Raw genomic sequence first — 17230 nt, forward strand, 5'->3', positions numbered from 1 at the left:
GCCAAATGCAATACTCAACTGGTTTTTCATTGAATTTTGACTTTAATCATAGGCTTACTTGTCCATGTAACTTATCATTGTTTGAGACATGAGGGTCGCACAGTTGTCGATGGCGATGGCCTCGAGTGGTTATCGTATCGGACTCCGAATCAAGAGCTTCTAGGGTTCGATCTCCATGAGAAGCTTCGTAGATAGTAGTTCTGGTTACCACTCATAATCACATCTACGTAGCAAATTAAAACACACATTGTACATACCGCCGTTGCTATAAACTCTCAGCCCCTGCGTTACATGTCTATCATAGCAACATTTAGAGCCAAGACAAATATAACAATGCAACAATTGTCATAAATTTTATTCATTACAATTATTTGCGATATGTAGACAAATTATTAACGAGTCGATGGTAGTTCTGGTTACCACTCATAATCACATCTACGTAGCAAATTAAAACACACATGGTACATACCATCGTCGCTATAAACACTCAGCCCCTGTGTTACATGTTTATCATTGCGATAATTAGAGCCAAGACGAATAGAACAATAAAACAATGGTCATAAACTTTATTCATTACAATTATTTGCGATATGTAGACAAATTATTAACGAGTTCAACTCCCTTGAAATGAACAGATTTTCTATCATTCAATAGCAAATGGAAAAATGTACATACGTATATCTTACAGGGGAGCATGTATACATTTCTCCATATACAAATAGATAGAACACGCTCTAGCCAATGTAATTGAATAGCTATCATTAACTTATTTGTTTGATCAAACACACTTAACAACTTAAATCGTATACGTATCAGAATTACTCCTCCTCCACATGAAGGTTGAGATAAGCAAACTGTAACGCAAGTGTACGACAGTCAATGCTGATTTTGTGATATAATGCAGGACAAAATAAGAAATCCTTGTAATAAATAGCAATATAATGTTGCCCAACCAATTCTAACAAAAATAGTTATTTCAGGTATATAATTGTAACAATAATATTTTCATATTTACCAGAAATATTGTAACAAAACACATTCTCCTTTAATCATATTTTAAACTAAAATTGCCACAAACATAACTGACGATTCTTTTTTATCTCCTATTGCTGATTCTTGAAACCCTATGGAACTTGTGAAAGCAACATTTCATGGACATTTAGTCTCAAATTGTACATTTACAATTAGTCAAACAAGCGGTTAAACTCAATATTAATTGAACCCAGCGGCATGGAATTTGGTATGCATGCGCATGGTACCTTTCACGTTGTTTTTTGTGTACCGGCTAAAGTTACAATTAGGAGACCGATGCCTATTACAATATCACGACCTTTGGTCTTCGAAAAAAATGACCTAAATTAATGCAAATCTGCTCCTTTGTGGGGCCCTGCCCGCAAGTAGGACCTACAAATACAGATTATGTGACAAATGATTTAAAGGTAATTGTCAATATGTTATTTTCCTTTTTGTTCAAAAATGTAATAAATTATCAATAGTTTCCTCCTCTTAGATGTTTATATAATTAACAGAGCAGATGATATCACAATGTCTTTGTCCTCAGTATATCAAATGATTATACTTAAAAATTTATCTACAGTTCCGATATTAAGATATCCGATATAAAAAAAAGCTTTTCGTTGTATCACAGCATTGGCGATAATATCAAATTTTATGCCTAGTGACCTCATGTAATTTTGATATAACATAAAATCGTTTTGCTTGCTGAAGTTTGTAATTTATTTCACTAATTGAACTTAATCGGTCGTGAAACTTCCCATTCTGCAATCTTTAAATGCCGAAAGGTTTTAGGTGTATCTTTATTTTTGAAATGATTTTACATATTTTTACACTACAATACAATCCTTTTTATCAGGCATCCGAAATCGACTTATCTGCATACCGGATACCTTAATAATAATAATAATAATAATAATAATAATAATAATAATAATACGGATGATATGTACATGTGCAATTTTCTACTCAACTCCCCAACTGAGCTCGTATAGTTCAAATCTTGCGGAATGGATTCCTTGTTTATTTAAAAATGAAACATTTTTAAAAACACACCTTTCAAACTATTCCATGCTACTGTTATATTTTTTAAAAGATCTACATCAACAAATGCAGATTAAAATCAATATCACCAATTGCTGAATTTGGTCGAAAAAACGGAAAAAAATATCTTCTTATTTGTGAGAATCTGCCCGTTTGATGAATCCTGTCCATCATTGAGTCTTACAATGGCTTTAAAATACAGTCACGACATAATACCAGAACCTTAGATAACCTTTTGATTTCACGTTGTTGATGACACAATAAATGTTGTGGCGTCGTTTGTAAAAGTGTATGTCCTGTTATCGACGATTGAAATTTCGCGTTTCAAAATTGCTTTATCGAGAAGGCCGTATTCCTGAACCCGACATGATTTCATAATACATGATATCTGCCCCTGTTTTAGATTTATAAGATCTATAAGGGTTGTGAATTCGTTTATATTAAAAAATGATACATTTTCCAAGTTAATCTTGGAAATGTTCATTGGAATGTTAGATACCTTGAAATGTTCGGGGTATCTTATGTTATTCAATGACAATTCTTTTAGTCCGCTGATTGAATTGATTATGTTTTGCAATAACAAAATGTTCTCTGGTGAAATTTCGTCTTCTATTAACAAAGCTTGCAATTGTGTTGATTTACCGACCTCATCCAAAATGTACTTTATACCGTTCCACGACTGTCCTATGTAACCTCCAATACCACATTCTTCCACACAACTTGAATCAATACTCACTCTATTCATTGAAACATTAACTAACTGAAGTCGCTCGACAAGTGTGTCGTTTAAGTCTATTTCTGTTACAACTCTAACGTTTCTAAGTCTCAATTCCTTCAGCTGACTTGTGAACTGTTTTCCTCCAATAAATTCCAAAGCAAAAGGTTCACAAGCAGTGCCAACGTTAAGCAATGTACAGCAGTACATTTTGCATGGGTTAATAATCACTTTCAATTTATTGCTGTGAACATATTTAACATTCAAATCGTACAATTGTTCACATACTGTTAAATCAAGCGTTTCTCCTGGCAACTCAACATTTTTTAACACAAGTGTATGCAGTTTGCTACACAATGATAAAGACACTGGATCTAGAGCACGACTTTGCCCACTGAGAAGGTGTATACCGATGGTGTTTAATGACGAGCTAGAATCTTTTATGATTGAGGAGAGGTCATCGAATTCACTTTGTTCTTCGGGGTCGCCGGTCTCGTACAAATACCCTAGTGATACAAGTTTATGTCTGTTGAACTGAATAAGTGGGTGACTTATTTTCAATCCACACTCTATGACTACATGTCTCAACGAAAGAATGTGACCGTCTTGTATTCCATTTGCTTTTGATTCCTCATACGATCTGAAAATGATTTCTCCCAAAATCCGCATGTCTTTAAGCCAAACTTTCTTCGATTCATTTGATGATGTCAATACGTGTGGAGAAAATTTCGACATGTTTTCTGATGCGTCTCGCGCTAAAGGCAATGACATTCCACTCAAAAATACTATGAAGTCAATGGGTGCATTGTTGATGTTTTTGCTATATTGCTCTTTCATACGAATGTATTCTTTGCTATCACAGTCTATATGTGCCATATAAACAGCGCAAAGCATTTCTTGATAAGTAGAATGCAGGAAAGACACTTTGCATGTCTTATATGAAAATCCTGACTGAATCCACATCTTAGATAACAGCCCTGTTTCGTACGCAAACTCACGTTCTGAGTCGTCTTCAATAATATTGCGTACAAAGTCTTCGGGAAATGCATGTTGTTCAGAAGCTTCATCAGAAAAAAATGCCATGAAGGCAAGTTTTCCTAATTTTAGAACCAGACCTTTAAATGTATGGCAAATCTGTACCGCAAAACATTTTGGAAGACATACGGATTCTGTCACACAAGCTACTCTATTTGCCAACTCTTTATGTTTTTGCTTTGCTTTCAAGAGGAAAAAATCAACCATATTACTGTAAACTTCGCATCGACTTTGTCCTATATCTTTATCATCATACCAAAGACACATCATTTGAATGATAACAAGAGGTATCGATAGTAGGTCTTTCAATTTGCGTGTGTTTATGCGGTTAAAGAATTCGTCTACGTTCTTTTTTGTTCGACTCATCTCGGACAAGCAACCATTCATATAAACTATCAACTGATTTATTTGTTTATCATCTAAATTTTCAATTTCTATGAAGTAATTTATTTTTGACACCTTTATTTCAGCTTCGCTTAGTTTCCAAGGTCGTGCTGTTATAAGCAACGAACACAACGTCTGGTCTTGATTGTGTGGTACAGTTAAATTTTCACTAAAACACTGCAACCTCTCAAAAGATGGGTGTTTCCATTCGTCCAGTCCGTCTAAAATAATTAAACACTTTTCCTTTATCAAAATATTTTCAAGTAGTTGGATGTTGAACTCAAATGACTTGAACTGTCGAAGTCGTGGGAATAGCACTTTGCATACCATGTCATTGATTTCGCAAAGCTTTTCTGATGTAAGACGCAGCGGAATTAGAAAGACAAACTCATATTTTCCTAAAACAGCTGTCATATCAGCATATAAGCGCTGTCCGCTTAATTTGAATTTTGAAATCATTTCATTATCCCCCATCTGTGTTAAGCACCAAATAAATGTTAAAAACTTACAAAATGCTGTTTTCCCAAACCCTGCTTTCCCTGTTATATAGATATGTTTGTTTTCTGAAAATATTTCTGTAAATGACTCTGAAGGTTTCCTTATTTCTTCTTCTGACATTGGAGAATTTTCATGCATTCTTCTTTCCTTGATCTCAACACTTGTTAATTTCGGGGCAATATAGCAGTCCACCATTTTAGGGTCATATTGTTCGACCTGTGGGCCGAGCGGTAGGGAAGAGTATTTTTCTTTGTAGAAGTATATCAGATCATCCTTAAGAACTGTCAAGAATAAATATACGTATTATTACTTCTTAGCGCATAGGCAAAATAATGTCTTGAATATTACAAAAGCAAAAAATAATGTGAGGAAGCAAACACACGACCACAAATGTGAACGACCACGGTGAATTAGCTAAAAAAATAGCCGCATGTTTTTTTTTTATATTGTCTGTCAAACTATTGGATGTTGAACAAATTTTGAATCGGGGATGCATACGATCACACATTTTGCGTAAACAGATATCAAACGGATAATTTCAAATGCGTCTTTATGAAAAACATTTTAAAAACCTAAGATATCCCATTAGACTTCTTTTGCAAGGTGAAATGGTGCTTTTGAAGGAAATCGAATTATGCGAACGACCACACTCGGAAATTTAAAGCGAACATCCACACTTTTTTATCAATGTAATAAAGTTTCCGTCGAATCGTTGTACCAATTCATTTTTAAGCATACTAATATGTTTTGTGGTATTTTTACTTTATGCATGGTTACAAAGTGTTAAAATTTCAAAGTCCGAATGGTGTAAGGAATTATTATAATGATGACAATAAGTCAGAGCAGAGGTTATTTGCACATGTCGCCAACATTACTTCTGTATTTTGCCCGTAAAAAGCCGCATCGCAGTAGTTTATCATAGTGTAGAATAATATCATATTACTTAATGACTTTTAAAAAAACATGTACAACTAAAATACCGGCGTCGATAATGTTGCACTTAATATAGCTGTCACTGAACACTCACAATAAACTCGCAAACTCATTTCCAAAATGTTTTAAAAATTTATGTCAAACTATTGTGAACTTTATCAACTGTTAAAAGATAAATTCGTTTGCATTTTTATAACCCGAAATAATGTATAAAATACTAAACTAATGGAAAATAGAAGACCGCAAAATAAAATAAAACATCCCTCAGTATAGAAAGCTTTAAGAAAAAATCAAACTGTAAGGGGTATGCAATTTTAAAGCAACACTATTTCACTTTTGTCAAAGGAATTCTTAAACATCTTTAAACGATTTTGACAACATTTTATAACTGCAAACCTGATCCTTGTATATAGTCAAAATGTTATGTTTAGAAAGCTTAATATCTGATAGTTCTAACTACATTTGTCAATTAATAAACAGAACAACATGCTGTTACACGACTTAATAGGTTATATGACCATGATGTTAAATATCATGTTTTTAGTTATCTTAAATACTTTTTTTGCATATTTTTTATGTAATATCAGGTTTTTCGCGACAATTGGTGGATATATATATACCTGATTTTCTCTCTTCATAGCTGTGTGTCTGACCATGAGGATCGCTACAGGAGGCCTTTTCGTCAATTGTTCTTTGCAGCTCTTTTTTTTCTCGTTCAATAAACTCGACAAGATCCTTGTGCTTTTGGATAAATGCTGCATTTGCTTCACTTTTCACTTCTTCGACGGCTAATGCTTTTGACTCATTGATAGTTTCAATGATCGCTTCCACATCAATTAAAATTCCATCGTTTTGAAGCTGTAAGCAATATGTCTGAGTATTACATAGATCTAGAATAAGAAAGAACAAACGTTAAAATGCATGGAAAAGTTTAGTAAGTTTATTTTCTCAAATACATTTATTAAAGCCTTACCATTTGCAACTGAGCCACGGCGTTTTGTCCTTCTTGCCCAAAGACAGGTTCATTTAGTAATGCAATAAGAGTTTGAAAGGTTTCCTTTAGTTCGTCATTGCTAACACTCATATCTTTCTTGTGTCGCATGTTTTTCCCGATGTCCCTTGCCTGAGACGGAAAATTTAATACAATTAAATATAGGAATAAGATTATTATTTGTATTCATGCACCATTAAGTCTATTTTATAACTCAAAGCCTTGCTAAAGTGATATTTTATTTTGATATAAGTGGTGTAATACTCTCCTTTAAAAGTGCTTTTAGCTTTTTGAAGGACATACTTTTATTTAGACAATCACGATTACCTATTATTTATTTTGTAAAATCGAGGTTTGATAAATAACTTGGCTACATAAAATTAACTACAAAAGCGTTTTACGCCAAAGAATTTTTGAGAATTTAGGTCTGCAATTCAGGTTTCCATTCTAAGTGGAATGAAGGATTTGATCCACTTAGGGTTTGTTAAACATTTACCTGAGTAAGAACATTTGGAGTTGTAGTCAACGAAAACGTAAATTTTCCTTCAAATCTTAAGCAGTTGATGAGAACACTTATAATTCCGTTGAAATCGGTTTCTGCGGCTGATGAAACCTGTGCATAACCATCCGGTGGCATGTAACACTTGGCGAATTGCCAGTGGTTAGTCGACCATTGTTTGGCGTCCGAATTCTTCCAAGATGGTCCATTAAAACGATGCTCTTTTTCGATGTTTTTCCGAATATCGTCACAGATATTCTTCGGACAAGCTTCTTGTTGGGCGTTTTGATGAAGTTTACAAGGCCGGTTAACTGAGCATTTATATCTCGGCAAACAATCCAACAGGTTTTCAGTGCAACACTGATTGCATGTAGCGCTTGGTGCCAGGCCGTGTGTGCATTGTGCTTTATTATACGAGTCTTTTAGTAATTGCATTTCACCATCAACCAAACCAATGAGGCATTTTCTCGTTATTTTCAAAGACAAGTGGGATTTTAACCAATTGATACCTTGGTTGTCACTGATGAAATTTTTCAAGTTAGCCATCGCAAAGATTTTGGAATTATCTGGAAGTAAAAGAAACATACACAAACTAACATATGAGGGTTTAACCGTTATATAAGAATAAATAGATTTCTATGATAAGTATGTTGTTGATATGGCGCTGCATTAATAGCAACACACGCAAGAAACTTGTGTCATGTTTCCTACCACCTTTATTTATCAAGTGTCCTTGTTTTCAAATTTTCCTTTAATGCTCTGCATGATGCAGAAGGGCAGTTTTCTATTACATTCCCCCCAGTCAACAAAAGAAAACGAGTTCTGTTTTTCAATGACTATTATAACAATGTATTGATCCCTCTCGTTGGCTAGATTTCACCTGCGATGTATGTTACATTAAATATCTACATGTAAACTAAGTTTGAAAGTGTTTTGTGGTTGTATTTTTAACATTAAGATGTATAGAAAAAATAGTAGTCAAGGGCAAAAGGATAGGTCACAACGCACTCAGTTGATCCCTTCTTATTCTATATAAATCGGGATATTAGTGAATTTTAGGAACTGCTCTGGCGTAACGCTTTAGGATTCCTTAAAGACGATATTTGCGATCTTTTTATAGTTTCGGGTTGTTTTTATAAATGTGTTTCATTAAAACAAGGGTACTCGTCCATACTGAGTTTAAATTGTCAACTATATTAATCGAGGTATTAGTCAATTTCTTTTTTTCAGTTAGGGGAAACTAACTTCTTGTTTACCTTAGGAATAACCATTGAGGTATACCACCGCAAACCTATTTAAAATGAGTGAATTTTCGACAACCACTCGAGTGTAACGCTATTGGATTCCCTATACAAACGATATCTGCGATTTTAGACTAGGGGAACCCCCAGTCTTAAGGTATGATCACAAGTGTCCGAAACAAGTCTACGGGGTTGAAAGTCGAAATCGAATGATCGTTATTCAGTAAAATCAGTTGTTTAAAGTTTATGACTTGTTGGCTTGTATTTTCAATAAATGTTCATTTAATGAACATACGGTATCCATATAAATTCATAAATATAAATTTGATGTGTTTTTGTAGGTTTGGAAGTGAAATCGACAAATGCGCATGACTCATTGTTTTGGCAAAGTAAAGTGCACGAAATGAAATGGAGTTTTTCGTTACGACTTTGTTTTTTAGTTGTCATGAGATTGATCTCTTTATCTTGTTTATGAACAATTGATAGCAATATTAAAGTGGATGAAGGTGTAAATAAGCGATGAATCGCCTATGAATGCTGTTCATGTTAACGTATTTAAAAAAAATGGTCGCAATTATCAACTCCAGTGTGGTAAGTTAGTAGACAAAATAGTTTGCGTTTACATTAGAATAGATACGTCGAAACAGAGAAAACCAAACACATTGAATACAGCAGCCAATAAAAGTTAAAAGGCTTTTATTTTTTAAATTTTAATGTTCCACACTGTGCAGGTAAAAGGAAAAAAACGGACTGAACACAACAACAAATTTATTAATTAGTGAACGCTAGGCGATGATTGGGTGTTCTTCTGCTTTATGCAATAAATAAAATGATTGAAAAAGTAATATATACAAGATCATAGTTTGGTTCGACATCCGTTACGTCCATCGTTTCAACAAACATATTTGTTAAATCCTTTATGAATTTAGTACTTATATGTCACCTTTCCTATTTAGGCACAACGTAACGTCAAAATATGGCGCCACGTGGTACGTCGCCGCCCACGTTAATTTGGCGTCATTACTGTGACTTGATTTTGTCACCGTTTACATGTTTGTAAGAACAACCTACATCGCTTTGGAATAAACTGTGGAGCAATCACAATAGCCATTCTTGCAGGAGAAATAAAAAACATTCCTGTGGACGCAAAAGAACCTTTAGTTGCATCTTTGGCAGAGTATTTGATGGAAACGAAGAGGATGTAATGATAATATAAATAATTAAAAACAAAGACAAAACAAAAAGAACACAGACTTAAACAACTTTCCAAATTAAGTGACGTTTATATCATTATAAGTAGCAAGAGTAAAAGCACAATGTGAAGCAGTACTATGTGATGATAACGGGGAAAATATTCGTCGAAGTACAAAGAGAACATAGGCGACAACAAGCCAAAAATTCGACAAAACAACAACAACAACAACAAGTTCAAATCATCGCCAGAAACGCTTTTAACATAGATGTCGGGAAATGCTGATAGTTTGTGTGTTAAAATAAAAAACATTTATTTAAATAGTTAATTTAATAAACCTGGACTATATAACGATATAAGTTAAAATTAAAATATTTCGTTTCATAATAATTTGTATATTAATGACAATTATATCATTGAAATGAAGGCTATTTGTTAAGATAATCGTCGTTTACGTCTTTTACATGATGATTGAATGAGAGAAAAGATCAGAAGCATACTCCATTCATCCGTTAGTCCCGACGCCTGTAAAAAATCTTAAGTTAGCAGTTCAACTCAGGCAGTTACGAGTTAACAACATCAAATGAAATTATATGGATACCATATACTTTATGAAATGAACCTTTTCATTACACTCGACACCAACACTTCCATATTCCCTTAGTCTTCCAGCACTCTCATTGCTATGATTTTAGAAGAACAGTCACCCGTTACTGTTTTTTTTTGGTGACAAAACACTTCCGATTAGTTCTCCATACATAAATACACCCTAAACTGCCTCAATATGATAGTCTGTGTCAGTTTTTCCAGTTTAACTATCTGTCTTCCAGGTTTTTCAACTGAACCTGGACTCAAATTGCATGTTAAGCATCAGGGATGAGTAGGGATAACGCTGGATTATACATTACTTTATGCTGTACTCTCTAGGAGACTGATAATGTATAATGATTGTTCAAAACTCGGCCTTATTTCCTTATAGACAGATAGGGTTAAGTCTAATCCGAATCTCGAATTTCAAATATAAATGTCTCGAGTAAAAAGGAGCAAACGGTTCCATTATTACCGAACCAGGATAGAGCCAGATTTCATTAAGTCCAAATGACCGCAGATTGTCAAGAATTCTTTACACGCAGTTTGTTGTAAAAGAGTCTTTCTCAACACTTTATATTTTATCCCGTAAAATAGCAGTTATTCGATTTCAGAAAATGTTCATCCATTCAAGTAGGAAATCTGCTCAATTAACCGTACAAAGACTGCGTAAAGTTTGATTATTCAACATTCAAGACTTGTAAAAATTTCGATTTAAAAACCAACCAACATCAGAACCACAATTTAACAGATAACACACAGTTGTCGAAAAGATTAAACATGTTATGCACCAGTCAATTGTAACCACGCCCCCCCCCCCCCCCCCCCCCCCCAGGTACCGGGAATAGCTGGGACTTTGACTTTCGGTCCAGCCAACCCCGGGTAAAATCCCCGCCCTGCGGGGACGAATTGATGGTTAAACCCCGGCCAAATGTCCCCGCACCCCAGGGACTCTATATAAGGCCCAATCTCCGCTAAATTTGACGCTATGACGTAACCACCGCTGTCACCCGACCCTGCGGGACCACCTGGAAAGTAAAAACACGGCCCTTTTCCCCGGCTATTCCCGTTATACCCCCGGACCTGGGGGGGCGTGGTTACAATTGACTGGTGCATTATGTATTGGAACTTTGACTCAACGCCATATACGCGTCCTTTCCCTGCAAAGTTTGTGTAGTTTACATGAACGTTTATCCATTGATAAACAATGACTCGTTTCCCGGCTATTACAAAACCAATCATTGTTTGCCAACTTCCATTTTTCCTGAACACCATGACCTTAGTTTCATCACCATAAACAGTTTACAGATATATGAATATACACCGTTGAAAGAATGCTGCAATGCATCCTCAGGGATTAGCAGCAGTCATATTGAAATTTGATTTAATCAAAGTTACATCGGAATCATATATCTTTTAAATGACGATACTTTGATAACGTCGACCATTTTTTATAAGAGTGTCCTTAAAGCTGCACTCTCACAGATTTACCATTTTTTACAACTTTTTTTATTTTTTTGTCTTGGAAAGAGCAAATTTTTGCATTTATAAATATCTGCAAACCAATGATATAAGTTTGCTGACAAAACATCAGATCGTAGAGTTTCATATTTCCGCTCGAAAATTAATGTTTTATGGCTTAAAACGTTACTAACGGTTTAAGAAAAATGCATAAAACATCTTCTTTTTTTAACTTAAAAATAAAAATCTGCGATCCATTTTTTGTCATCAGTCTTATATAACTGGTTTCCATGGATTCTCGCAAAAATTGGCTCATTCCAAGTCAAAAAATAAAACAGTTGTCAAAACATTCAACTTGGTAGAGTGCAGCTTTAAGCCTGCCTCTATCAATGCAATCGAATGCTTTTTATAACAAATAAAACAACAATATAATCTATTTTTGCTTCAAAACTATTTTGAAAACAATTAGTGCAAACAAAAACGGGATCCACTGTGCTATCTGATTAATACATTTGAGTCGAACTAGCAAACTACAAATTTAAACGTTGTTTTCGCCATAGAAGGAAAGTGTCTCTAATCTACCCGATAATCAGTACAAGGATTCATAAGCAATAGTATTTAAAACCGTAACAAGATATCATACAATGAGGCGTTGAACACCCAAATTCCTCATGACTACACATTGTTCTAGAATGTAAAATATACTATTGTATCTTACAGACGTATACCAAATATGCAAAAGCTTATTCAGATAGCTAGATCTGATAAAGGGGATCTGTTAAGGATATTTGTTTATTTTTCATACATGTTTGAGATACCTATATAGAGATAATTATTGTTATATAAGCAAACGTTCAGCTTTAAGTATATAGTAAAACTTGTCTGTTAGTGATAATTTCATCAATAGTGTATGTGCTGTTTTTATTATGGTATCCCTTACATGAATAAAAGAGAACGCTTTTAACCGCAATTAAAAGCCATTTACGATAGCTAATACGTATAAGATTATAAGTATCTATCATGTGTTTCCGGTACGGATAAAAAAATCCGACCCGAGGGCACGCGCTTAAGCCGGTAACGAGGCTAACGAGGCTTGCCGAGTTACCGGTTACGCAGCGTGCCCGAGGGTCGGATTTTTCGATTCGGACCGGAAAAAACATGATTGATGTTTTTTCTTGCATACCTAAAATTATGAATTTGAGGAAAAAATGACGCATTTCTGTACATTTCACCAAAAGGCGCGTGCGACGTTGTGTACTGACGTCATAAAGCGCAGTAATTATAAATCACTATCGACGTCAAATAGTTCCTTTAAAAATCGCGCTTTTACAATTATTTATTTTCAATTTTAATCAAAAGTATTGTATACTTATATTTTTTAATCTTCTTTATTGAAATTGCATAATATACTTTTCATAAACCATACAATTAAAGAAATAAGAAGTGGCGCGTTGTTGCGCGTGACTCATCTAACATGGGGTATATAAGATGATTTTTTCCAGCACCGTTCACATGACCGGAATGATAATATCTGTCATGTGTTCCCGTTCCGGATAAAAAAATCCGACCCGAGGGCACCTGCGTTGCCAGGTAACGAGGCTTGCCGAGTTACCGGCCACGCAGCGTGCCCGAGGGTCGGATTTTTCTATCCGGAACGGAAACACATGACAGATATTATTTCTAGCACACCTTAAGTACATTTTTTGTGAAAAAAAATACATAGAAAAGCGCATTTTTGTATTTCCACCAAAAAGCGCGTGCGATGATGTTTACTGACGTCATGACGCGCAGAAATTTTTATTCACTGCATACGTCAAGAAGTTCCTTCAGTATCACGTCTTTTAAGGGTTATTTTGTTTTGTTTTGAAGATTATATTTTGTAAAGTTAATGTTTATGGAACTCATCTATTGAAATCTCAGAATTATGGTTACATAGAGTGTAAAATAAAAGAAATGAAAAGTATTACGTCACAGCGCGTGACTCATCTGGCATGGGGGGATGCCAGATGGAGTTTTCCAGCACGGCTGAATTAACCGGAAATGCCTATCCGGTGTGCTAGAAACACACGTCCGGTAGGCAAGAAATAACTTTTCATTTCGACAAATTCTTTTTGTATGGTTGTTCGTTAATGCTGAATATTTACACAAAATTACATTACTGAAGTCATTTATCAACAAGGCAGTCCAAAGGACGGCTATATCCCCCGCCGGTGTATTTTAGTATATTTTGTTTCTCGCAACCGTACGACTGGTACGTTGAATCTGACCTAAATTATACACAACCAATGGTCAAGAGTGGGAATATAGGAAATACAAGTTGTTTGATCGGTAACCTAAATATTCTTGGGTATACATATATTGTATTAACATATTATAAAAGTATATTTGCTTAAGTTATTCATATTGTGTGTAGTGTAGGTAAGATCAATGTCAATGTTATTTTGGCTAAAAAAGAAGAAAAATGAGTCATTGATTTATAACATCGATGAAATAGCAAGCCTTTTTGGTACCAAGTTATATAGTAATCTATCAATGCATAAGTAAGTTATTGTGCGGACACGAGCATGTGTACGATGACCTTTAAATGTATCGTGTGACCTTGACCATTGAGGTATGGACCGGGGTCAAGGTCACTGCACACCGTCTCAATGAGGACAACATTTGTACCAAGTAATATAGTAATCCATCAATGCATTAGTAACTTATAGCGCGGACACGAGCATGTGTACTCTGACCTTTAAATGTCGCGTATGACCTTGACCTTTGAGGTATGTACCCGTGTCAAGGTCACTGCACATCGTCTCAATGAGGGCAACATTTGTATTAAGTAATATGGTAATCCATCAATGCATAAGTAAGTTATAGCGCGGACACGAGCATGTGTACTCTGAAATTTAAATGTTTCCTGTGTCCTTGACCTTTGAGGTATGGACCCGGGTCAAGGTCACTGCACATCGTCTCAAGGAGGACAACATTTGCACCAAGTAATATAGAAATCCATCAATAAATAAGTAATTTATAGCGCGGACGATAGCATGTGAACTCTGACCTTTAAATGTCTCGTGTGACCTTGACCTTTAAAGTACGGACCCGGGTCAATGTCACTGCACATCGTCTCAATGAGGACACCATTTGTACCAAGTAATATGTTAATCCATCAATGCATAATAAGTAAGTTATAGCCCGGACACGAAATGTTTCAGACAGACAGGCAGACGGACGGTCGGACGGACGGACGGACGGACGGGCGGACGGACGGACGGACGGACGTTCCTACATATCGACCTTTGTTAGGTACTTTACCATTGCTCCCATTATAAAAATATACCCACTAAAGCCCTACTAACCCTAACTTACCCTACCCAACAAGGGCTACCCAACAATATTGATCTTCTATAAGTAATGAAGGAATAAGTACCCAATATATACCCATTCGTGTGTGCGGACAGACTGACAGACGGACGAAGTGCATTCCTATAATCCCCTCCCCACTCCGTGGCGGGGCATTAAAAATCGTCTTCTTGTTCAAGACTGTGAGTTAAGATGTGTTCAAAAGCAGTGGGCAAAAACCGATGATTAGTATAAGATACGAATAAACTTCAACAACAATATTTAATTTTATGAAAACAGTAATTTAACAATGTACTTACAGGTATATGTCGTCCGTTAGAATGGCCTTAAGTATTTGTTTAAATTACTTCCGCCGAGAGAGCTTAACATTAAGCCAACCAATAGAATCTACTCAGTAATTGTTTACATCACAGTTGTCTCGGGACGAGGCACTCTTTTACATAATGTGCTTGTTAAGTCACATTTAAATAATTGGTTTGAAAAGGGTTTGCAATATCGCCATTTATAAATCCGTGAAAATTGGCCACGTATAAATTATTGTAATTTGGGATGAAAAAACATTTATATAATAAAAGTGACTTTATACTATTTTTCGTAATCTGAGTCCACTCTATGTCATCTTAGGCTAGGTTATTTCGTATATTTCCAGATAAATTATAAAATACCACTTTTAATTTGACATTTTCTTTTCATACCGTTGTTAAAGCTGTTGATATATATATTGTTTGGTTCCAAACTGGAAGTCAATCAGTTGAACAATTTTGTAATCCATTTTATATAATTTATAAAATCCTATGTTCCATGGTTGCAAAACATGGTTAATCCTCCCATAACGGTTTTTGCAGATCCTTTGCACTTAAGAAAACATATTGTTGGTATTCTCATTGAATCACATAGCCTTAAAACAAAGGTAATAGAAATACACTTGTCAGCAGAAGATTTAGCATATTTAGACAGGATGCACAATTTCAGATCCAGGTGTGTCGTTATCAAGACTGTTCAATAGTATGTTTACCGAATAGCACTTTTATTGAATGTTATAACTTTGATCATGTTACTTATTTACCATAAGCAGCGTGTGTGTTTTTATTATACAAATTGACTAAATATTAACATAGGATGTAAAAGAACAAAATCATACCAGTCGCACCAAACAAAATTACAACACAATGTCACAAACGTTAATGTCAAAGCAATCAATTGAATAGCCACGGATAAATAAATCAGCCGTTCCTTGAAGAGTATTGCCAACTTACTTGAAGTTTCATGGTATAGCAAGTGCACTCTTTTTTATAAAGGCTATCTATTCATTACTTTCTTATCACAAATTAAGCAACGAACATATTTCTTTTGTCTGAGTTATTTGTTGGATTGGTATCATTTACAATATCATTTACATACATAAGGATAATATCGCACTGCATTGAGAATTCAATAACGCAATTGTTGGTTAAAGTATTTGGTTTCTTTGTTCTATACCCAGTGTATATAGAGAATCAAACTGATTAAGGCAGAATTGGCATTGCAATATAAGTAGCTCAACTAGATAAGGTCATTTCAAACACTTAATAACAAGTAAAACATTCCATAAATGACATGAACGTAGTAAGAAGATCGTCATAGTGTGACCAGTAAAAGCCATCTTAGAGCGCTCATATCCCTAGGGAGTCGCGGTATCCTCGTTATCATCTATAAATTTACTGTGTACGTATAACATCACTCCATTTGTTAAATATGTTAAATGTTCGGAAAATGTGTAAGTTCAAATGATAAAAAATAAGCAAAAGTGTTTGAAATGACAGATGATGAAAACAATGACTGTTGAAGTTTAAGTAACTTAATTTAGTTTTCATGGCAATATTTACATTTACAGTGAGTGGCTGCCCCTACATAGGACTCTTCGGCAAGTAACAGGTCACCTGTGATAGTTAAACAACTGGCAAAGTTATTATAAGACGCCTGCAGTAGCTAGCAAACCTAAGACAATTTCGCAGCTCCTTGGTGTTTGTCTTGACATTCCACTGTCTGAGAGCAGCACTCTTGAGTGGGTCAGTTTCCACACCTGACTCAGTAACAGCGTGTCCATGATACTATAGATGCCGTTAGAAAACTAACAGTTGATGACCTTCAATGTAAACCCTTCTGACTACAGTCGACTAAAGACGAAATTGAGCCCCTGAAAGTTGGTCTCCAAGTCATCACTGAAAATGATAATGTCGCTTAAATGGATAAGACACTCTTTAAGATGCAGCTCACCCATACAGCGCTTCATGAGCCCCTGAAT

The 17230-nt window shown here is 35.1% G+C and overlaps 1 protein-coding gene across 2 annotated transcripts; it reads right to left on the reverse strand.

The window, feature by feature from the left end:
- Positions 1 to 389: 389 nt before the first annotated feature.
- On the reverse strand, positions 390 to 15815 carry LOC128225068 (uncharacterized). 2 transcript variants are annotated; one of them, XM_052935079.1, is made up of 5 exons: positions 15642 to 15815; positions 7111 to 7679; positions 6597 to 6746; positions 6244 to 6481; positions 390 to 4971 (listed from the first exon to the last, which is right to left on the reverse strand). In XM_052935079.1, exons 2-5 carry the CDS (start codon positions 7657 to 7659, stop codon positions 2300 to 2302), a joined length of 3609 nt encoding a protein of 1202 aa, XP_052791039.1. In that variant the 5' UTR covers positions 7660 to 7679; positions 15642 to 15815; the 3' UTR covers positions 390 to 2299. The 2 variants fall into 2 exon arrangements, with proteins under 2 accessions (XP_052791039.1, XP_052791040.1); XM_052935080.1 differs by lacking the exon at positions 15642 to 15815 and adding an exon at positions 15246 to 15312.
- Positions 15816 to 17230: the final 1415 nt, after the last annotated feature.

Source organism: Mya arenaria, chromosome 2, assembly GCF_026914265.1.
Source record: "Mya arenaria isolate MELC-2E11 chromosome 2, ASM2691426v1".
NCBI classification, from domain to species: Eukaryota; Metazoa; Mollusca; class Bivalvia; order Myida; family Myidae; genus Mya; species Mya arenaria.